Here is a 25,158-nt window from a genome sequence, read left to right on the forward strand (position 1 = left end):
TCCTGGACTTATGGCCACAGAGACCCCTGTTTTCCTCTGTACTTCGGGTACAAGACTGTAGGAATTACAGATGCATGAACATGTGACACATCCAAGCAGCAGTGAATTGAAACAGGCAAGTTTAAAATGGGAGTCAGTTTGAATAACTAGCTTGAAAGACATCTTTGAAGTGGTATGTTAAATGCTTGTTAAAATGAATTTCCGTGATCTCCATTTCAGTTGGTTTTGTAGCTCTCAGATCCATCTATAAATTCAGACCTGCTGCTAGTGCCAAAAGTCAAGTTAAAACCTAAGTCATAGAAATAAACTCTAATAAAAGAAGCATCAACAACTTTTACATGCCATGTATTCTTTAAGCAGAGTAGGCCAGATCTTGCTTCCCTCTGAGATGTTTTGTTTTATTTTAAGAGTGCAAAAGCAGAACTTGAAAGGCTGCGGCTCGGTACAAAGCGTGACCAAGGTGGAGATGGCACCTTAAAGGAGAAAGCCTCCATCGTGGCCCAGTGCCTGGAGCACAAGGACGAGAAACTTCGAAATCGAACCAGAAAACACCGGAGTTTCAACTGTCTGGAGGACACAGAGGCTGAGGTCTTTCCAGGGCGACAGAAAGACCATAAAGGCCTAAAGACACTAAAGAAGACTGAGGACAGGAATGGCAAAGATACTTTGGACTGCAATAATAAGTTACCACCAAAGGTCATCGAAGAGCTTAGCGTGGTTCTCCAGCGGTCAAGAACGCTTCCAAAAGAGTTACAGGCTGAGCAGACGGTGCAGAAGGAAATAAAATGACTTGTCCCACAAATTGTTTTTTTTAAATATTGTGTACAGTGTCTGAAACCAAACTGTATTTCATGCTGGGTGAGATGTATCTAGCTATCCTTAACCATTTAAATAGCATTTTAAACTATTAATATGTGTGTGTATATATATATGTGATAAGTGTAAGATTCACTGTGTTGTGGTCTGAACAAAGCTTGTACAGTTCAGCTCCGTTAACCTTGCGTAGGAAGGCATTGCGTTACTTTGAGTGGCCAGCCTTTTGAAGTACAGTTGACCTCTGAACAACATGGGGCAGGGGTTAGTGTGTTAATCTGTGTATAATTTATAGTCAGCCCCCATATCCGAAATTCCTCTGCATTTGTAGGTTCAACTGATTGTGGATCATGCAGTGCTGTAGGATTCACTTTTTAAAAATATCCACATATAAGTGGACCCATGCAGTTCAAAACCCACATTGATCAAGGATCAACTGTAGGTGTCTGTTAAGTGGTGTAAATTTATGAACAAAAATTGCAAACTGTACTGTATTGTATAAAATGCTGTGTGTAAATGAAGCCTATGAAACTATATGTAACACATTTTGCACTTTGAGAAACCTTGTATATAAAGTTATTATATGTTTTTAGGTTTACATAGGGTCCAACCTTAGGGAAAAGAAAGGAAAGTAAGTTGAAAAGGAGGATTTAATTTAGTGGCTGCCTATCAAACAACACTGAGGTTTTAAAAAGAGGCAAAGAATTAACACGTGTCCTAAAAGCCAAGGAGGTCAGGTTGAGATTCATTCTAGTTTACTGTTGACCAGACCTTGTTCATGAGAAACTGCTTGTTAAGAAAATAATCTAGTGACTAAGTGTTTCCCAAGATTAGTATTCAGCCAACACACATGAAAATTGGCACTGGCCACTGTTCCCATGGTGTCGGTGAACCAAGCACAGCACCAACCCATTCACTACACTTCAGTTCTTTGCAGGTGCCTGCTGAGAGGAAATGGACACTGCATTGAAGAGATCATGTATACGGGACCTGGCATGGATGCCACTTGCCCTGTTGCTGTATATGAACAAATTTTAAGAGTTCCTTACTGTCATTCTGGTACGAGCAACAGTCATCATCACAGGGTTTTATTGTTTTTTTATTGCTGTTTTACTTTGTATATTCATTTCTGAGTTGGAATTTACTGAAACTGTACAACATATGGCCATCTGGGGGTAGGAGTTCGATTAACTACCACACTTTTGGGAGCTACTAGTTCCCTTTTAACCTAGTCTTTTTTTTCTTTTTAATAAAGCAGGAATCTCCTTCCTGTGCCTAATAAATAATAACAAAGCCCTCTATTTTTAATTCCACATAAAGAGCAGCTACTGGGTTGGTTGTTTTTCTCAAACAATACCATCTAAATTATAGTTGATAGGGGTAGCACTTTTCATCAGTTTCTTTAGAATTGTATTAGGTCTGGTGCATTTTGATCAGAATTATTTTACTAGTTGGTAGCCAAGCTTTATTCCTACCATTTCCTACCCCCCACCTCCATTTTTCAGGTGTCTTAGCAGAATTTATCAGTATACAAAGGCCCATACTTTTTTCAGTCCAATCATAGTGCAGTAATATGCTGTTAAATGCTATGAATTTCTTCATTACAAAATACTGATCTCTTATACCTGGTGGTGATAAAATAGTTTACCAAGGATGTGTGATATTTATTCTTTTAATCCACATAGACTGGAATTTTCTTTTTAAGAGAGAAACTGCTGGTCAGTTTATGAAATAGGTGGCACTGCTGGAGAGCCTTCATAGCTATAAAGCAAGAATCATGGTGTTTAGAAAAAACTAAAATTATTATTTCTAGTAAATGATATTTATATTTTATGAAATAAGGGGGCATGAATATTACACTGGACAATGGAACAGTATCTGGATTTTTTTTACCTGCCCTATTTGAATACTTTTGAAACTTGAGCTTAAAATCTAATAACTTCTATTTCCCTTCCTGTACAACTGTCTCCATTTTTCAAGTATAAGATAAGGGCTAATGATGACATCTCATACATTTTGAGTAAAAATTAAAATTGCTTTACAAATCCACCTGAATGTGACTTTTTTTCAAACTAACCACCTTCATCTTTTGAAAATAAATAAATAGATTGCATTTAAAAAAAAATTCAATATATACTTCAAACTAGCTGTTAGTTTTTTAACATGTCAGTATGAATGTTGTTCTCTTTTAAATGATGAATGTATACAGACATGAAGAAACAGATTGATGGTACTCTTTCATGTCTATAGCCCTAAAGTTAATAAAATTAAGGAAAAGTAATTGAAGCAAAAATATGATGTCCATATAACTCTATTATCTGCTAATCTGGATTTATATTTGATAATTTTTAATTCTAAAATATACAAACTGTATTGTGAAAGGAAATATTTTTGAAAATTCACCAAATTTATTTGGATAGACTGTAGTATCCAGATATTTGTATATTTCTCACACTTTTGATAATTACTTTGAGATGAGGAAAGCTTACATTATCTCATCAAAATTTGCACCAAAACTTTCATATTATTTGCTCAAGAAAAGACAAAATTAGCTTAATGTGAACAATATCCTGTTATGTGTATAATCATCATATTTATTTCTAATCGTCTGAAAATAGCACAGAAATTAATATTGTAGGTAACTAAAATTTATCTGCTTCACAACCCTTAGTTATTATTAATAATTTTTTGTTGAAAATGTTCTAAATTATTTTGTATATACCTATCTTCTTTGCCATGGCTACTACTGTTGAATGTAAAGTTTTTAATAACTGAGCTATCTGTATAGATTTGAGACATTTTTGTGAATTACTGGATTAAAGTTCAGAATCTAAATGTTCTCATCTGAGAAGTGGGAATAACCAATCTTGTGGGCTTTTTGTGATGACTTATATACAGTTGACCCTTGAACAACACAGGTTTGAACTGTGCCAGTTCACTTATACATGAATTTTTTTCATCAGTAAATAATACAGTACTACATGATCTACTGTTCATTGATTTCACAGACAGGGAGAGCGACTAAGTTATATACAGATTTTCAGCTGGGTAGAGGTCAGTGTCCCTAACCTCCACATTGTTCAAGGGAATGAACTACACAGTCCACTTTTTTTGTTTTTTTTTCAATAAATATTCAGTAGGCCCTTGGTAATCACACATTCCACATTAGCAGATTCAGCCCCCAGTGGACTGCAAACTTAACATGCTATCAATAATTGGCTGAATCTACAGATATTAACCCATGAGGATGAAAACCTGACTGTGGGTATCCTCAGATTTTGGTATACATAGCAGAAATGCCAAGAAGGCAAAATGCTTGTCTGAGGAGGCCTTACAAAATAGCTGAGAAAAGAAGAGAAGTGAAAGTCAAGGGAGAAAGGGGACAGATATACCCAACTAAATGCAGAGTTCCAGAGAATAGCAAGAAGAGATAAGAAAACCTTCTTAGGTGAAATAAAGGAAGATAATAGAATGGGAAAGACTAGAGATCTCTTCAAGAAAAGTAGAGATACCAAGGGAACATTTCATGCAAAGATGGGCACAATAAAGGACAGAAATGGTATGGACTTAACAGAAGCAGAAGAGATTAAGAAGAGGTGGCAAGAATACACAGTAGAACTATACAAAAAAAGATCTTCATGACCCAGATAACCACAATGGTGTGATCACTCACATAGAGCCAGAGATCCTGGAGTGTGAAGTCAAGTGGGCCTTAGGAAGCATTACTACTAACAAAGTTAGTGGAAGTAATGAAATTCCAGCTGAACTATTTCAAATCCTAAAAGATGATGCTGTTAAAGTGCTACATTCAATATGCCAACAAATTTGGAAAATTCAGCAATGGCCACAGGACTGGAAAAGATCAGTTTTCATTCCAATCCCAAAAAAAGGCAATGGCAAAGAATGTTCAAACTACCACACAATTGCACTCCCCTCACATACTAGCAAAGTAATGCTCAAAATACTCCAAGCGAGGCTTCAACAGCACATGAACTGAGAACTTCCAGATGTTCAAGCTGGATTTAGAAAAGGCAGAGGAACCAAGAGATCAAATTGCCAACATCCGTTGGATCATAGAAAAAGTGAGAGTTCCAGAAAAACATCTGCTTTATTGACTACGCCAAAGCCCTTGACTGTGTGGATCACAACAAACTGTGGAAAATTCTTCAAGAGATGTGAATACCAGACAAACTTACCTGCTGCCTGACAAATCTGTATGCAGATCAAGAAGTAACAGTTAGAACTGGACATGGAACTGGTTCCAAATTGGGAATGGAGTACATCAAGGCTGTATATTGTCACCCTGCTTATTTAACTTATATGCAGAGCACATCATGAGGAATGCAAGACTGGACGAAGCATAAGCTGAAATCAAGATTGCCAGGAGAAATATCAATAACCTCAGATATGCAGATGACACTACCCTTATGGCAGAAAGTGAAGAGGAACTAAAGAGCCTCTTGATGAAAGTGAAAGAGGAGAGTGAAAAAGCTGGCTTAAAACTCAACATTCAAAACACTAAGATCATGGCATCTGGTCCCATCAATTCATGGCAAATAGGTGGGGAAACAATGTAAACAGTGACAGACTTTATTTTCTTGAGCTCCAAAATCACTGCAGATGGTGACTGCAGCCAGGAAATTAAAAGACACTTGCTCCTTGGAAGAAAAGTTATGACCAACCTAGACAGCATATTAAAAAGCAGAGACATTACTTTGCCAACAAAGGTCGGTCTCGTCAAGGCTATGGTTTTTCCAGTAGTCATGTATGGATATGAGAGTTGGACCATAAAGCTGAGTGCTGAGGAATTGATGCTTTTGATTTGTGGTGCTGGAGAAGACTCTTGAGAGTCCCTTGGACTGCAAGGAGATCCAACCAGTCCATCCTAAAGGAAATCAGTCCTGAATATTCATTGGAAGGACTGATGCTGAAGCCGAAGCTCCATTACTTTTGCTACCTGATGCAAAGAAATGACTTTGGAAAAGACCCTAATGCTGGGAAGGATTGAAGGCAGGAGAAGGGGACAACAGAGGATGAGATGGTTGGATGGCATCACTGACTTGATGGACATGAGTTTGAGCAAGCTCCAGGAGTTGGTGACGGACAGGGACACCTGGCATGCTACAGTCCATGGGGTTGCAAAGAGTTGGACACTACTAAGCGACTGAACTGAACTGATACTGACTGAAACCCCAATACTTCAGCTACCTGATGTGAAGAGCCAACTCATTGGAAAATTCCCCAATGCTGGGAAAGATGAGGGCAGGAGAAGAACACTGACAGCATGAATTGGTTGGATGGCATCACTTGTCAATGGACATGAGATTGAACAAACTCCAGGAGACAGTATAGGACAGGGAAGCCTGACATGCTGTAGTCCATGCAGTCACAAACAGTAGAACACAACTTAGCGATTGAACAATAACATAAGCATAGACAAGGGATTATGATGATAAGAAAGTAGTTGTACTCTTAACCTCTCCACTGACAGAAAATGTCTTGGAACCCTTTCCTAACAGTTATACACAATCTAGGGATGCACCTGAATAAAGACAGAACAATTAGGCAATGACTTTCCTCTTTTGAGGAAAGACTTAACCACCTAACAACTATTGAGATCACCCATGCACCGCAATAACCAATAACCTCAGTGGTTGACACACTCATCTTCCCAAACCCACACTATGCTGTTGCCATTGCATTGAAAGGCTAAGAAGTGATTTCCCACTCCAGAAACATAAAAATTTCCATTCCAGCAATAGAGATGACTGGTGGTAACACTCAAAGCTCTCAGCAAACACCAAAACCTGGGACTTTCAGCTCGTTTCTGCTGAGTCCCTTTTGTTTATTAAATTCTAGCAACATTAGCCAACACATTGTTCAACAGTTCACTTAAGACTTCATTCTAAATGTTGGATCCTTTATCAGGTTCCTCATAGCTCCCACAGGGGAGTGTCCATGGCTCTTGTTCCTACAAGTGCTGCCTACAACAAAAATCAAATGGCATAAATGAGCCCTGGTTCCAATGCAGTAATCTGTACCTTCACACATTTTCTACAGATGCTTACCCCCAATGAAAGGGTTTTTATGTTTTATATTTTTAATTGAAAATGGTTTGGATCCTATTGGAAGTAACCAAGATGCCTGAGTAAATTTGTATTGATCCTAATATTTCTAATCATTTTCTGCCCAACTGCTCAAATACTTAATAAAGAGACTAGGAATCCTTTAGTGAAGATTTATTCTTTGGCAGATGAACTTAACTTTTGCCTCCAAGGAATTTGTCTGGTTTGTGTTTTTTTATGCATTATTCTAACTATGGGCTTCCCTGGTGGCTCAGACAGTAAACAATCCACCTGCAATGCAGGAGACCCAGGTTCAATCCCTGGGTTGGGAAGATTCCCTGGAGGAGGGCAAGGCAACCCACTCCAGTATTCTTGCCTGGAGAATCCCCATGGACAGAGGAAACTGGCGGGCTACAGTCCATGTGGTCACAAAGAGTCAGACACAACTAAGTGACTAAGCACACACACACAGCACATTCTAACTACAGACCAATTCTTTTCTTTGTCTGAAACAGAATTGTGAAATTACACAAGCAAATGGAATAGAATGGTAATCGGTAATCTTCCCAATGTATAAAATTACCCAGTTGAATAATGAAATTAGACATCTAACTAGTAATTTAGAACAAGTTAGAAATAACATATTTGACATGCTATATCAAATTTATAAAGATGTGATTATGATTATAGATATTTTATAAAACATAACGACCTCTTTTACTTCACCTCAAGAAGAGTGTGTGCACAAAGCCAAAGAATGCTATATACTCATTCCAGACAAATCAGATCTTAACTAAGATTCTAAAATCATATTACAAAATTATCAGAGCTGAGACTTCTTCCTAAGATTTTAATAGAATAATAAACCTAATTTACTGGCAGATGTTGTACTCATGTCTACAGAGGGATTCAAACACTTTTTAAATATTTTGAATGAGCTCTTACACAATACAATTTAAATACCAGAAACATTTAAATCATTTCTATCAGTTGACCAAATGACAAAATCAACACCAGGAGTTATCATATATTTTAAAAGGTAACCTGCCAATCAGTTAAAGTCATTAAACTTGAATACTAATAAATTCCTGGTGATATACATTTTAAAATACTACTGCAAAACAAACTCCTGTCCTCATCCGCAATCAGCAATCATTATAAAATGTCCTATAAGTAGCCTACAGGTCCCAAATCCCTCAGGGATTTCCCATTTTGCTTCAGGATAGTGCTTAATAAATATTTCTTGAATGACTGCATGGATAAGAACAGTCATTAGCTTTACACTTAGTGAAAATTATTTCCAGATTTTGATAAATGTTTATCTAACAGTTTGTGGTAATCGTGTAATGTTTTTCGGTTAGGTTTATTCTGCCTATTCAGTTGTTTATTTTGCCTTTTTGCTGGCTTTTTCCCCTCCATTTGTTAATGGTGTTTAAATAGAAAAGTGGGAAAGTCTCTTCCACTTGTTCTATATAAACGTTATTTTATACTGGAAGTCTAGATCTGGTCTCAATTTTGATTAAAATTCACTTCTCAGCTTGGTTTCTGAATATAATATCCTTGTAAATTGTTACTGTACTTCTGCAACAGATTAAAATTTAATTGTTTTTAACTTAAATGTCCCACTTAATAGAAATTCAATAGCTTTTCTACTTACCAATTATAATGGAAAAAAAACTGACCCTGAAATATAGTTGTTAATTTTTCCAGTTTTTAGAATAATAGAGCAATAACTGATTATCAAATGCCAATGGTTTATATTCATAAACAGTTACCTCTGCTATGCCTTTCTGTTCCAGACAAAGAGAATTTGGGGATATAAAAAGGTTATTGCTAAACCTTCTGCAGATGAATAATCCAGTTGCTGCTCTGATGTTTCTGGGGATTCAAACCCCTTAGTAAATTAAAGCTTGCACATTTCATCAGTACAGTCATGTATTGAGCATTTACCAAGTACAAAGCATTAGCTAAGGATATATAACTTGCAAGATTGCGAGATTGTTTTCATAAAACACAAGGTGATACATTTAAAACATTTAGCATTTTGCTAGTCACATTCCCAAATACCAACATTTAGAAAACATTAGTTTCCACTTTATTCATTCTGTTGTATTCACTTTTTTTATTCCACTTAACAATGATTTATGATATCTACTTTATGGCTGGTATTGAGCTAGTTAGCAATCCCACAGTTGTATCTAAATTTGTAAGATAATCAACCAGGTGAAGAATAAGAAATGGGACTAGGGTTCATCCACAATGCTGATAGCCTGCCAGCTCTCTGAAATTTGATGGAAGTTGCCTGATGCTCCACTCCACCGCCAAGTAAACCCAAACTCTTCAAAGAAACTACTTTTTACTTTAAGAACTCCTCAATTTTTACTCAACTATTCAAAAGGTGTGTAAATATTTTATAAGTACAATTTTAAATATTTTTATATTTTTCTTTTAATTAGAGAGACATTATTGTTATTGTCTTTGGTAAATGAAACATCAGCTAGTTGAATGTATGGTAGTACCTTTTTAATTGGCATTCACTTTTAGAAATATACAGCATTGTGGTAGAAAAACATCATATGTGAAGGAGGTCCCTTTCATGGATCACAGCCTTGTCATGGCAATGGGGCTTACATAACTCAGTGAAGCATTGCCATGCAGGGCCACTCAAAATGGACAGGTAACAGTGGAGAGTTCTGACAAAATCTGGTCCACTGGAGGAAGAAATGGCAACCCACTCAAGTATTCTTGCTTAGAGATCCCATGGAAAGTATGAAAAGGCAAAAAGATATAACACCAGAAGATGAGCCCCACAGGTCCTCAAGTATCCAATATGCTACAGGGGAAGAGCAAAGGCAATTACTAATAGCTCCAGAAAGAAGAGGCTGGGCCAGAGCAGAAATGATGCTCTGTTGTGGATGTATCTGGTGGTTAAAGTCTGATGCTGTAAGAACAATATTGTATAGGATCCCAGAACATCGGGTCCATGAATCAAGGTAAACTGGATGTGGTCGCAGGAGATGGCAAGAGTGAACATCATCAACATAGGAATCAGTGAACTAAAATGGATGGGAATGGGTGATTTTAATTTAGATGACCATTATACCTACTACTACTGCGGGCAAGAATCCCTTAGAAAAAATGGAGTAGCCTTCATAGTCAAGAAAAGAGTCCAAAATGCGTACTTGGATGCAACCTCAAAAATGACTGAATGATCTCAGTTCATTTCTAAGGCAAGCCATTCAACATCACAGTAAAACAAGTCTATCCCCAATCTATGAAGCTGAAGTTCCAATATTTCCACCTGATGTGAAGAGTCAACTCACTGGAAAAGACCCTGATGCTGGGAAAGATCCAAGGCAGGAAGAGTAGGGGATGACAGAGAATGAAATGGTTGGATGGCATCACCAACTCAATGGACATGAAGTTGAGCAAGCTCCAGGAGATGGTGAAGGACAGGGAATCCTGGTGTGCCGCAGTTCACGGGGTCATAAACAGTCAGAAACAATTGAGCAACTGAACAACAATGCCCCAGCCACTGATGCCAAAGAAACTGAAATTGAATGGTTCTATGAAGATCTACAACATCTTCTAGAACTAACACCAAGAAAAAAAAAAATTTAAAAAGTTGTCCTTTTGATCATAGGGGATTGAAATGTAAAAGGAAGAAGTTAAGAAATACCAGGAATAATAAGCAAGACTGGCCTTGGAGTACAAAATGATGCAGGGCAAGGGCTAATGGAGTTCTGCATATTGGTCAGAGCAAACACCCTTTTCCAAACACCCAAGAGATGACTCTACACATGACCATCACCAGACAGTCAATACTGAAATCAGATTGATTATATTCTTTGCAACTGAAGATGGAAAAGCTCTATACAGTCAGCAAAAGCAAGACCTAAAGCTGATTATGGCTCAGATCATGAGCTCCTTATTGCAAAATTCAGGCTTAAATTGAAGAAAATAGTGAAAACAACTACGTCATTCAGGTATGACCTAAATCAAATCCCTTATGATTATATAGTGGGGGGGATGAATATATTTAAGGGGTTAGATCTGAAAGACAGAGTGCCTGAAGAACAATGGACAGAGATATCTAACACTGTACAGGAGGCAGTGACAAAAACTATTCCAAAGAAAGAGAATGCAAAAGACAAAGTGATTGTCTGAGGAGGCTTTACAAATAGCTGTAGAAAGAAGAGAAGTGAAAGGCAAGGGAGAATGAAAAAATATACCCAACTGAATGCAGAGTTCCAGAGAATAGCAAGGAGAGGTAAGAAAGCCAAAAGGCTTTAAGTGAACAATGCAAAGAAATAGAGGAAAACAATAGAATGGGAAAGACCAGAGATTTTTCAAGAAAATAAGAGATACCAAGGAAACATTCCATGCAAAGATGGGCATGATAAAGGACAGAAATGGTAAGGACTGAACAGAAGCAAAAGAGATTTAGAAGAGGTGGCAACAACACACAGAAAAAATATACATAAAAGTTCTTAATGACCTGGATAACCACTATGGTGTGGTCACTCACCTAGAGCCAGACATCTTGGAGTGTGAAGTCAAGTGGGCCTTAGAAAGAATTGCTAAGAACAAAGCTAGTGGAGGTGATGGAGTTCTAGCTGAGCTATTTCAAATCCTTAAAGATGATGTGGTTAAAGTGTTGCACTCAACACATCAGAAAATTTGGAAAATCCAGCAGTGTCCACAGGACTAGAAAAGGTCAGTTTTCATTCCAATCCCAAAGAAAGGCAATGCCAAAAAATGTTCAAACTACCATGCAACTGAGCTATTTCACATGCTAGCAAGCTTATGCTCAAAATCCTTCAAGCTAGACTTCAGCAGTATGTGAACTGAGACCTTTCAGATATACAAGCTGGATTCAGAAAAGGCAGAAATCAGAGATCAAATTGCCAACATTCATTGAATAATGGAGAAAGCAAGGGAATTCCAGAAAAACATCTACTTCTGCTGCATTGACTATGCTATAGCCTTTGACTGTTGTGAATCACAATGAACTGTGGAAAATTCTTACTTAAAGAGATGGGAATACCAGATCACATTACCTGCCTCCTGAGAAACCTGTATGTAGGTCAAGGAGCAACAGTTAGAACTGGACATGGAACTGGTTCAAAACTGGCAAAGGAGTACATCAAGGCTATATATTGCTACCATGCTTATTTAACTTCTATGCAGAGTACATTATGTGAAATGCCAAGCTGGATGAACCACAAGCTGGAATCAAGCTTGCCAAGAAAAATATAACCAACCTCAGATATGCAGATGATACCACTCTAATGGCAGAAAGGGAAGAGGAACTAAAGAGTTTCTTGATGAGGGTGAGAGAGGAGAGTGAAAAAAATGGCTTAAAACTCAACATTCAAAAAACGAAGGTCATGCCATTCGGTTCCATCCCTTCATGGCAAACAGAAGCAGAAAACATGGAAGCAGTGACAGATTTTCTTTTCTTGGACTCCAGTATTGCTGCCGACAGTGACTGCAGCTGTGAAATTAAAAGATGTTTGCTCCTTGGAAGAAAAGCTACGACTAACTTAGCATTTTAGGGCTTCCCTTGTAGCTCAGTTGGTAAAGAATCTGCCTGCAATGCAGGAGACCTGGGTTCGATTTCTGGGTTGGGAAGATCTCCTGGAGAAGGAAATGGCAACCCACTCCAGTATTCTTGCCTGGAGAATCTCTTGGACAGAGGAGCCTGGCAGGCTACAGTCTATGAGGTCACAAGAGTTGGACATGTCTTAGCAACTAAACCACCACCAACTTAGCATTTTAAAAAGCAGAGACATCACTTTGTTGAGATAAGTCCATATAATGAAAACTATGGTTTTTCTAGTAGTCATGTACAGATGTGAGAGTTGGACCATCAAGAAGGCTAAGTGCTGAAGAATTGATGCTTCTTAAGTGTGGTGGTGGTGAAAATTCTCGAGAGTCCCTTGGACTGCAAGGTCAAACAAGTCAATCCTAAAGGAAATCAACCCTGAATATTCATTGGAAGGTCTGAAGCTGAAGCTCCAATACTTTGGTCACCTAAGGCAAAGAGCCAACTCACTGGAAAAGACCCTGATGCTGCAAAAGATTGAAGGCAAAAGGTGAAAGGAGCAACAGAGGATGAAATGGCTAGACAGCATCACCAATTCAATGGATATGAATCTGAGCAAACTCTGGGAGACAGTGGAGGACAGAAAAGAGCCTCGTGTATTGCAGTCCATGAGTTTGCAAAGACTTGGACACAACTTAGCGACTGAGCAACAAGAGCACCAATTCCCAATGTATGAGTGTGTCACGGGGCTTTCCCCCATACCAATAGGCAATTCTCCAATACAAGCTGGGTGTCCTGAAATTCAACTCAATTCTCACACTATCTAGCCAAAGAAGACAGCATCAGATCCCACAAGTTGAGTGCTCAGTCCAAGATGACTGCTTTGCACTCTCTGCTTCAGATGCCAATTATAAGTCCAAGTGAGCAAGTATACTTCTGACCCATGAGCTAAAGACTGGAAGTTCAAATGACCCCATTCCCTGGATTGTATTAATTTACTACAGTGTCTTACAGAACTCAAATATTTTACTAACTAAATAACTAGTCGTCTAAACTACTTACTAAATTAATTATAGAGGGACATAATTTAGGAATAGCCAGATGGAAGAGATCCATAGTGAAAGGTATGGAGAAAGCACAGAGAGCATGAAATGATAATAAGGTAACTTTCTGGAATGGATGGACCATAATGCTGTATAGTTTTGACAGAGGTTTGGGCTGAACAAGTGAATGCATTTATCAAAACTCATGGAAGATATACTTAAAATATGTGCATTTTATGTAAATTTTATATAAAATGCATGCTAAAATATTTGAGGAAGTTGGTGAGATGTTTACAACATTCTTTCAATGAGTAGAAAATAAGGTGAATTAACGGATGAATAGAGAGGGACAGATAGGATAGTTGAGCAAGCATAGTAAAATGTAATGGGCAGATGCTAGGTACCAGCTTTTGCGGGGAGGGGTTTCGCTGAATTTTTTTTTTTTCAACTTTGATGCATGTTCAAGTTTGCATAATAAGGAGTTGGAAAAATGCAGCATAAAAAAGGCACATGTGATTTATTCAGTTTGTCTAGCATTTTTAATGTTAATGAAAGTAATAGAGATTGAATTAAATTGCACTTAATTTCAATTCTGCCTTTTCATATGTACCCACTATTCATAATAGTGAAAGCAGTTACCTATATGGGTTTCTTTTAGAACTCAATTAACATTGATTTGTCCATTGCTGCAGACTGTATTAATACTAACAACTTAGAATAAATTAGTGTTTGCTCTTTATGAATAAGTTCAATAACCTGCTCCTTTCATTTCTACTTCCTTTAAATGTGTTCTAATTAAAAGCTATTAATGTTTGTATTTCCTGGCAATTTTATTTTTTCATTCATATTCAAATTACCACATTACTGAAAAGTATATATTTTCTAATAAATGTCAGATTTTATTGTTTGTTATTTCTATTTAAGAGTTTAATGACTCTACTTGGATGTTCAAAAAACTTTAAAAAAAAAAATCATAGTTCAGCAATCTACCATGCCCTATTTTTCAGATATGAACTGTTCTAACACAAAGCTCTAGCTAATGGTCCAGAAAATGGTTAGGTTCATTGAAGGTGTCCAAAGAACATATGAAAACTACTATCTGAATTTATTTTTATTAAAAAATATTTATTCATATTCAGTCTATTGATTGACCAGGACATGCTCGCTTGGTCTTTATCAGTCACATATCACATGCAGTATTTGAATTTTCTTACAAAAGAATGATATGCAATGTGGAAGAGTTGGCAGTTATGTTATTGTCTTATATTGTAGTTCATAATTGACTATATAAATGGATTTATAAATATTAATTTTAATTAAGAAAACTCACAGAAAAGGATACTTGGTTTAAGATTTCTTTAAAAAGCAGGCAAGAAATGAAGGAAAAACAATCTGTGAAATGAAAGTAATATTAATAAATGTGAACATGAGAAAATGATAAAACCAAACTTATCTTCCTAGTCACAAAATTGGAGCACTTCAGAGCCTCATTATGCAATAAAGATGATGTTCTAAAGTGATCTGACCAAAAGTCACCTAAAAGTATAATTAGCAAGAAGAATACTATTAGAAATTATATGCACTACTATTAATGATGAACTTTGCCCTAAAGGAATTTTCATGTCTTGAGACATACTAATAATAATAACAGTATAAAGTGTTCATGGGATCAAGACTTTTTAAGCATGGAGAAAATGAAGACAAATCTCTGCAATTTATTTTTAGTCATTTAAACTTTTATTTTTGTGAGAGGGTTCAAAGGATAGCTTTAATACAGGTGAGACTTGAGGCTTTTGAAGCAGATCTAAGTCTTGATGAAGTGATTCAAACTTGAATCCTGAACACATAATCATGGTAGTCCCCAGTGTCTTCAAAAACTTGTACTTGATGCTTTCCCAAAGTGCTAGGATTTGAATGCCAAAATACAAACTGATTCACGTTTTTGTCTGTGGATTTCTTTACATGAAGTACATGTTAGCGTCCACAGATATCAGAATCCTGCAAACTGCGTGGAATCCATGTTTCCAGGATGACCACAGATGCCCCACCCTGCCCATCACAATGCCCTCCACAACCAGGTCTGCAATTTTAAAATGGGACATTAAAACTCATTTGATACATAATATTGTACTTTACATAATTTAACATAAATTATAAATTTTTAAAAGTCTTTTTTGAGTGAAAGACATGAAAACTCCCAAAAAACCAAAGACTTGTTCTTCTGTAGGAGAGGGCTGGAGTAATACATGACAAACAAACATAAATGCATTTAATTAGAAGACAAAAACGAATTGCCAGAAGATCTGAAAAAACAAGGGTGAGAGGGACAGAAGTTAGTTGATGAAAATATCCATATTTCAATTACAATCCAATTTATGGTATTTTCTAGAGTTTACTTCAGTAAGGACTGATGTTGAAGCTGAAACTCCAATACACTGGCCGCCTGATGCAAAGAACTGACTTATTTGAAAAGACCCTGATTCTGGGAAAGATTGAAGGCAGGAGAAGAAGGGGACGACAGAGGATGAGATGGTTGGATGGCATCACTGACTCCATGGACATGAGTTTGAGTAAACTCCAGGAGTTGGTGATGGACAGGGAGGTCTGGCATGCTGTAGTCCATGGGGTCGCAAGGAGTCAGACATGACTGAGTGACTGAACTGAACTGAATGAAATAAATAAAGAACTACATTTTCTGTGATCCTCTAAAGAAAAATAGAGAGAAGAAATAGATCTTAAATAATGGCTCTAAAAAAATCCATCTTTCTTGAAATACCTATAAGTGCTCAAGGAGCAGCATATTTGATTTTAATGAACAGGAGTCCAGGGTGAGAGAATCACACATGAATTCATTTCACTTTTTCAGAGACAAGATTTTGCACTGGAATATGTATTTTGGGTTGATATGCTTCAGCTGGAAATGTGCTCATTTTGTGATGGAATTCCAAAGAACTACTGCAAAATTACCTTCACATTAATTTTACACTAGTTGGCTAAACCAAAAAGTGAAAACTTCCAACAAACATTATCAGTCATGAGTTTCAGCTGATGTGGCTCTGACTTTCTGACTGGAGCAATGTCTCCAGAGTCTGGCTACAGATACTCTGTGTGAGAACATTTGTGATCACAGTCCTATGTGTTCCAAGAGTCTTCTCTAATACCACAGTTTAAAAGCATCAATTCTTTGGCTCTCAAATTTCTTTATAGTCCAACTCTCACATCCATACATGACTACTGGAAAAACCATAGCCTTGACTAGATGGACCTTTGTTGGCAAAGTCATGTCTCTGCCTTTTAATATGCTGTCTAGGTTGGTCATAATTTTCCTTCCAAGGAGTAAGCGTCTTTTAATTTCATGGCTGCAGTCAACATCTGCAGTGATTTTGGAGACCAAAAAAATAAAGCCACTGTTTCCCCATCTATTTGCCATGATGTGACAGTACCGAATGCCATGATCTTAGTTTTCTGAATGTTGAGCTTTAAGCCAACTTTTTCACTCTCTTCTTTCACTTTCATCAAGAGGCTCTTTAGTTCTTCTTCACTTTCTGCCATGAGGCTGGTGTCATCTGTATATCTGAGGCTATTGATATTTCCCCTGGCAATCTTGATCCCAGCTTGTGCTTCATCCAGCCCAGCATTTCTCATGATGTACTCTGCATAGAAGTTAAATAAGCAGGGTGACAATATACAGCCTTTACGTACTCCTTTTTCCTATTTGGAACCAGTCTGTTGTGTCATGTCCAGTTCTAACTGTTGCTTCCTGACCTGCATACAGGTTTCTCAAGAGGCAGGTCAGGTGGTCTGGTACTCCCATCTCTTGAAGAATTTTCCATAGTAATCCACATAGTCAAAGGCTTTGGCATAGTGAATAAAGCAGAAATAGATGTTTTTCTGGAACTCTCTTGCTTTTTTGATGATCCAGCAGATGTTGGCAATTTGATCTCGGGTTCCTCTGCCTTTTCTAAAACCAGCTTGAACATCTGGAATTTCACGGTTCACGTATTGCTGAAGCCTGGCTTGGAGAATTTTAAGCATTACTTTACTAGCGTGTGAGATGAGTGCAATTGTGTGGTAGTTTGAGCATTCTTTGGCATTGCCTTTCTTTGGGATTGGAATGAAACATGACCTTTTCCAGTCCCGTGGTCACTGCTGAGTTTTCCAAATGTGCTGGCATATTGAGTGCAGCACTTTCACAGCATCATCTTTTAGGATTTGAAATAGCTTAACTGGAATTCCATCACCTCCACTAGCTTTGTTCATAATGATGCTTCCTAAGGACCTCTTGACTTCACACTCCAGGATGTCTGGCTCTATGAGAGTGGTCATACCATTGTGATTATCTGGGTCGTGATCATGAGCAACTTGTTAACCTGATGAAAATTAGATGAAGAATGCTCTGGGCAGAGAACAACAAGTTTGAAACATCAGAAAAAGGAAACAATTTGCAGCATGAGGATAATTTCCTTCAAATTTCTTCAATTTTACACTTCTATGAATAACAAATTTGTGAACGTGCAGTGCCAACAGCTAGTTAGCCTTTTTTCCTTCCCCTCCTCCACCCTGCTTCCCTTCCTTCCTTCCTTCCTTCCTTTCTCCTTACTTTAGTTCATATGTATTATTTATTAGTGAAACAGATACTATGTTTCAACAAAATAGGTACTAATAAAGGATGAGATAAAAATATTTTGCTTGTTTCCTCTTCATTTATCAATATATCAGCTGTCATACCCCAAAAATCAATGCATTCTCAACAGGAAATTATTTTATTAGAAAATATGAAAGATCAATGTGTCTGAAGCCTAGGAATCCACGATGAGACTTATAAAAGCTGAGGCAAAGGTTGGCAGTAGCTCAGTCATGAAGGTCCTAATGTTACATATTTAAAGCTTTTTAATTTTTCACTAGGTTAACTGAACACCAATGAAGGATTTAGAGAACCCCATTTCAGAGTATACTACTGAAGCTACTATATGGAGAATGGATTGAATAAGAATGGGAGAAAAATAAAAGGAGAACATTATGGTAATGTAGGAAAGAAATGATACAGAGTTGGATTAGACTGTTACAGTGGCTGTGGAAAAAATGTGATTAGAGATATATTTTAGAGATAGATTTGTCAAGCCTTTTGATGTGAAAAAATGTATTATATGCTCAAGATGGTGGAGTAGTAGGACATGAAGCTCACCTTCTAACACAAATCTGTTCAAAATACACCTCTATGTGGAATAATTCTCAAAGAATATCTACTGAACACTAGCAGAAGACCTCACACTTCAAAGAGGGCAAGAAAACATAACTGAGTAGGACAAAAGAAAAGAAAAAGAAATAGAAAAAGGAATCGCGATGGGATCTGCATCCCTGGGGGGGAGCTACAAAAGAGGAAACGTTCTCACACCATGGGATTTCCCATACTGGCAGGGAGAACTGCTGGGAAAGAAGGAGAGCTTCAGCGCATCAAGGACAGCAAAACAACTAGTCTATGGCTGCCAGAACAGAGGGGAACCTGCACAGATAATCAGGGTTGCCACCCTGTACTCCCCAAACGGAGAGGTGTGTCCACCAGTATGGATGCCCAGGTGCTGCAGATCAGGCCTTGGAGGGGACTGAGGTTGGTGGCACAGAAACTGCCTGAAGGGGATGGATCTGGTGTGACCACAACTGAGGGTGTGCAAGGAGGAAGCCTGGCCTGCCTTAGAGACCAAGCATCATTGCTTGGGAGGTGAGTGAGGGGAGGAGCAAGACCTGCCATTGCCTTTTTCCCTGTGTGCTGTGATGCCCACATAAGCTCTGGAAACAGGCATGAGTCACTATTGCAGATTTCAGGAGTAGTCACAAGCTGCCATCACAACCTCCTGGGCTACAGGAGTGGTCATGAGCCCCCGTCACTAGCCTCCTGGGCTCCAGGAGCACACACAAGCTGCCACCACCACCAAGAACCCCAGAAGCAGGCACCAGCTGCTGCATCAGCACACCCCCATCAAGGGGATAATGGCCAGTACACTCTGAGGAAGGGCTTCCTGGTGGCTCAGACAGTCAAGAATCTGCCTGCAATGGGGGAGACCTGGGTTCAATCCCTGGGTTGGGAAGATCCCCTGGAGAAGGGAACAGCTACCCACTCAAGTATTCTGACTTGAAGAATTCATGGATAGAGGAGCCTGGCAGACTACAGTCCATGGGGGTTGCAAAAAATCAGACATGACTGAGTGACTTTCACTTTCACACTCTGAGGAAAGAGGCATCATGCATCCGTACTAAAAATAGCTCCTGCACCAAAATTATTAAACCCATACAACTACACAGAGACACTACACGTATAAATAACCCCCAAAGACCATAGTAGATAGTTGTTTCTCCTATACTCACAAAGAGAGATGTAAGTAAAATGAAGAAGCAGAGGAACTACTCTCAGTTAAAAGACTAAGAGGTTTCTCCTGAAAGAATAAGCTGTGAAACAGACCTTTTCAGGCGTATAGATACTAACTTCAAAAAGGAGATAATGAAAATACTGAAGGAATTAAGAAAGGCTATCAACAGAAATGCAGAGACATATAAAAGGAAACAAACTATTAATATAAAGAGGAGCCAAGAAAAATCAGAAAATTTATTTGTTGAAAGCTGAGGTAAAGGCAATGAATAGCAGAATGAATAATACAAAAGAATGAATAAGTGCTGTGGAAGGTAGAATAATAGAAGCAACCCAATTAGAACAGCAGACAGAAATATAAGATCATTGAGAAAATAGGGTTTAAAATAGCAATAATACATATCCATCGATCATTATCTTAAATATCAATGGACTAAATGTTCCAATCAGAAAACACAGATGGGTAGATTGTATAAAAACCAAGATCTTACAATATGCTACTTACAAGAAACCCACTTTAGGACAAAGGACACATGTATATTGAAAATGAGGGAATGGAAAAAGATATTTCACACAAATGGAAATGACAAGAAAGCAGGGTCACAATACTCAGACAAAATAAGACTTTAAAATAAAGGTCATTAAGAAAGATAATTAAGGGCACTATATGATAAAAGAATCAAAACAGTAGAGGATTTTACACTCAACATATATGCACCTAATATAGCAGTACCCAAATACATAAAACAAATGCGAACCACCATAAAGGGAGAAATTGATGGGAATTCAATAGTACTAGGAGACCTTAACACCCTACTCATATCAAAGGACAGATCTTCTAGACAGAATATCAATAAGGCAAGATCCTAAGTGATACAACAGAACAGTTAGACTCAATTGACACTTTCAAAGCATTACATCCAAAACAAACAGAATACACGTTCTTTTCAAGTGTACTTGGAACATTGTCTAGGATGGATCACATAGGAGGGCACAAAATAACTCCAAAATTTGAGAATAGAAATTATCTCAGGCATTTTTTCTAACCAAAATGGCAGAAAACAAGAAATCAACCACAAAAAGAAATCAGAAAAAAATTACATGCAGACTAACTGCTACTGCTACTGCTAAGTCGCTTCAGTCATGTCCGACTCTGTGCAACCCCATAGACGGCAGCCCACCAGGCTCCTCCGTCCCTGGGATTCTCCAGGCAAGAACACTGGAGTGGGTTGCCATTTCCTTCTCCAGTGCATGAAAGGGAAAAGTGAAAGTGAAGTCGCGCAGTCGTGTCCGACTCTTAGCGACCCCATGGACTATAGCCTACCAGGCTCCTCCGTCCATGGGATTTTCCAGGCAAGAGTACTGGAGTGGGGTGCCATTGCCTTCTCCAATGGAGACTAAACATGCTATTAAAAAACCAATGGGTCAATGATGAAATCAAGGAGGAAATTAAAAAACATTTTGAGACAAATGGCAATGAAAACACAACCATACAAAATATGTGGGATGCAGCAAAAGCAATTCTTAGAGGGTAGTTCACAGTGATACAGGCTTTCCTCAAAAGACAAGAAAAATCTCAAATAAACAATCTAACCTAACACTTAAAAGAATTAGAAGAAGCAGAACAAATAAAACCTAAAGTCAGCAGAAGGAAGGAAATAATAGAGATCAGAGAGACAATAAATAAAAGAGATTAAAAAACAATAGAAAAAATCAGTAAAACCAAGAGCTTGGTTTGCTTTTTTTTTTTTTTTGAAAGGATAAACAAAATTGACATTTCTCTGGCCAGGTTTACCAAGCAGAAAGCAGGCAGCCGAAATAAACAAACTAAGAAATGAAAACAGATATAACAACTGGTACCACAAAAATACAAAACCATGAGGGAATACTATGAACAATAATATGCCAACAAATTTGACAACCTAGAGAAATGGATAAGTTTCTAGAAATAAACACCCCACCAAATCTGAATCAAGAACTTGAACAGACCAATCAGTAAAGTGAAATAAAATGTGTAATTTTTAAAAACCCTCTACAAACAAAAGTCCAGGACCAAATGGTTTCCCAGGCAAATTCTACCAAACATTCAAAGAAGAACTTATACTGACCCTTCTCAAACTCTCCCAAAATACTGAAGAGGAAGGAACACTCCCAAAGACATTCTATGAAGCCATCATCACCCTGAGACCAAAACCAGACAAGGACACCACCAAAAAAAGAAAATTAAATCAATATCTTTGATGAATATGGATGCAAAAATTCTCAAGAAAATAATCAGCAAACTGAATCCAACAATACATAAAAAAGATCATACACCTCAACTGAGTGGGATTCATCCCAGGTTCACAAGGGTGGTTCAATATATGCAAAATAATTGAGATATAACATAACAAAGAAGAGGCAAAAACCACATGATCATCTTAATAGATACAGAAAAAGTATTTGACAAAAGTCAACACCCATTCATGATAAAAACTCTTAACAAAGTGGGAATAGAGTGAACATATCTTAACATAATAAAAGCTATGTATGACAAACCCACAGTCAATATAATACACAACTGTGAAAAACTGAAAACATTCGTATTTAACTCTGGACCAAGACAAGGATGTCCACTCTCATCTCTTCTATTCAACATAGTATTGAAGTCATAGCAACAGCAAGTTGGAAGGGAAGATGTAAAACTATCATTATATGCAGATGACATGATACTATATATAGAAAACCCTGAAGACTTCAGACAAAAACTGCTAGAAGTGATAAACAAATTCAGCAAGATACAAGATTAACAGTATCAAGATTAGCAGAGTACAATATTAACATAAACTAGTTGGTTGCACTTCTTTAACAATGAAATATCAGAAAGGGGATGCTAAAAGACCATACCTTTTAAAACTGTAACCCCCAAAATAAAATATCTAGGAATAAACCTGACCAACAAGGACTTACATGGTAAGAACTATAAAACATTAATAAAGGGAAATGAGGATGACTAAAAGAAATGGAAAGATATCCAATGCTCTTGAATTGGAAGAATTAATACTGTTAAAGTGGACACATGATGCAAAGCAACCTATCGGTTTAATGTGATCCCTATCAAATTACCCATGACACTTTTCACAGATCTAGCACAAATAATCCTCAAATTTATATGAAACCATAAAAGACCTGGAATTTCAAAGCAATCCTGAAGAAGAAGAAAAAGAAAAAGCAGTAGGCATAACCCTCACAGACTTCAGGCAATACTATAGAACTTCAGCAATCAAACCATGATATTGGCACAAAAACAGATATTATGGATCAATGGAACAGAATTAAGAGCCCCCAAATAAACCCACACACCTATGGTCAGGAGTTCCCTGTAGCTCAAACAGTAAAGAATCTGCCTGTGATGCAGGAGACTCAGGTTTGATCCCTGGGTCGGGAAGATCCTCTGGAGAAGGGAATGGCAATCCACTCCAATATTCTTGCCTGGAGAATTCTATGGACAGAGAACCCTGGTGGGCTACAGTCTGTGGGGTCACAAAGAGTTGGGCAAGATTGAGTGATTAACACTTCACTTCACTTAACCTATGGTCAATTAATCCTCAACAAAAGAGGCAAAAAATACAATGGGAAAAAGACAGCCTCTTCAGCAAGTGGCTTTAGGAACATTAGACAGTCACATGTAAATCTCTGAAGTTAGAATGCACCCTCATACCATATATAAAAATAAAAAATAAACTCAAAATGTCTTAAAGACTTAAATATAAAACATGATACCATAAAACCCCTAAAAGAGATCACAGGTAAGATATTCTCTGGCATAAGTCATATCAATATTTTCTTATGTAGGTCTCCCAAGGCAATAGAAATAAAATAAAAAATGAGATCTAATCAAATTTACAAGTTTTTGCACAGCAAAGAAAACTACAAACAAAACAACACAATATGGGAGAAAATGTATGCAAATGATGTGACCAACAAGGGCCTAATTTCAAAAATACACTAACAGCTCACACAACTCAACAACAACAAAAAACAATCAAAAAATGGGCAGAGGACCTAAACAGATATTTCTTCAGAGAAGGCATATAGATAGCTAATAGGCATATGAAAAGATGCTGAACATTACTAATTATTACAGAAATGCAAATGAAAGCTATAATGAAGTACCACCTCATACAGGTCAAAATGGCCATTGTTTAAAAAAATCTACAAAATAACAAATGCTGAAGAGTGTGTGGGATAAAAAGAGAACCTTTCTACACTGTTGGTGGGAATGTAAGTTGGTGTAGCCACATTGGAAAACAGGGGTTTCTCAGAAAACTAAAAATAGAATTACTATCTGATCCAAGAATCCCACTCCTGGACATATAATGAGTCCAAACTATAATTTAAAAAGATACATGCACTTATATGTTTATAGCAGCACTATTCACAATAGCCAACACATTGAAACAACCTAAATGTCCATTGACAGATGAATGGGTAAAGAAGATGTGGCATATGTATGTGTGTGTGGGCTTCCTTAGTGGCTGAGTTGGTAAAGAATCTGCCTGCAATGCAGGAGACCTGGGTTCGATCCCTGGGGGAAGATCCCCTGGAGAAGGAAAGGGCAACCCACTCCAGTATTCTTGCCTGGAGAATTCCATGGACAGAGGAGCCAGGCAGGCTACAGTCCATGGGATTACAAAGAGTCAGACACAACTGTGCTACTAATGCACTTTTTCCCTTTTCATACACACACACATATACACACAGAGGCTTCCGTGGTGGCTCAAACAGTGAAGAATCTGACTGCAGTGCAGGAGACACGGGTTTGATCCCTGGGTGGGGACGATCCCCTGGAGAAGTGAATGGCTACCCACTCCAGTATTTTTCACTTGGATAATTACATGGACAGTGAAGCCTGGAGGGCTAAAGACCGTGGGGTCTCAAAGAGTTGGACACAACTGAGCAAATAACACATACAAACAACATATATACAATGGAATACTACTCAGCTATAAAAACAATCAAATAATGCCATTTGCAGCAATATGGATGCAACAGAGATTATCATATTAACTGAAGTAAGTAAGAAAGAGCAAGACAAACACTATATGATATCACTTACATGGGTAATGCTCAAAATCATTGAAGCCAGGCTTCAATAGTACATGACCCAAGAACTTCCAGATGTTCAAGCTGGATTTAGAAAAGGCAGAGGAACCAGAGATCAAATTGCCAACATCCATTTGATCACAGAAAAGGCAAGGGAATAATTTTCCTTCATTTACTACACTAAAGCCTTTGACTGTGTGGATCACAAAAAACTGTAGAAAATTCCTAAAGAGATGGAAA

The 25,158-nt window shown here is 37.7% G+C and overlaps 1 protein-coding gene across 7 annotated transcripts in view; it reads left to right on the forward strand.

The window, feature by feature from the left end:
• ARAP2 (ArfGAP with RhoGAP domain, ankyrin repeat and PH domain 2) overlaps positions 1–3,678 on the forward strand; it is a 795,317-nt gene extending 791,639 nt beyond the window's left edge. For all 7 annotated transcript variants that reach the window (XM_081527801.1, XM_081528170.1, XM_081527881.1 and 4 more), the window contains one exon: positions 409–3,678. In XM_081527801.1, the coding sequence (XP_081383927.1) occupies positions 409–789 (381 nt within the window). In that variant the 3' untranslated portion in view covers positions 790–3,678. The remainder of the gene's footprint in view (positions 1–408) is intronic.
• Positions 3,679–25,158: the final 21,480 nt, after the last annotated feature.

This window comes from Giraffa tippelskirchi, chromosome 1 (assembly GCF_054371585.1).
Source record: "Giraffa tippelskirchi isolate mGirTip1 chromosome 1, T2T-mGirTip1v1.2.pri, whole genome shotgun sequence".
Taxonomy (NCBI): domain Eukaryota; kingdom Metazoa; phylum Chordata; class Mammalia; order Artiodactyla; family Giraffidae; genus Giraffa; species Giraffa tippelskirchi.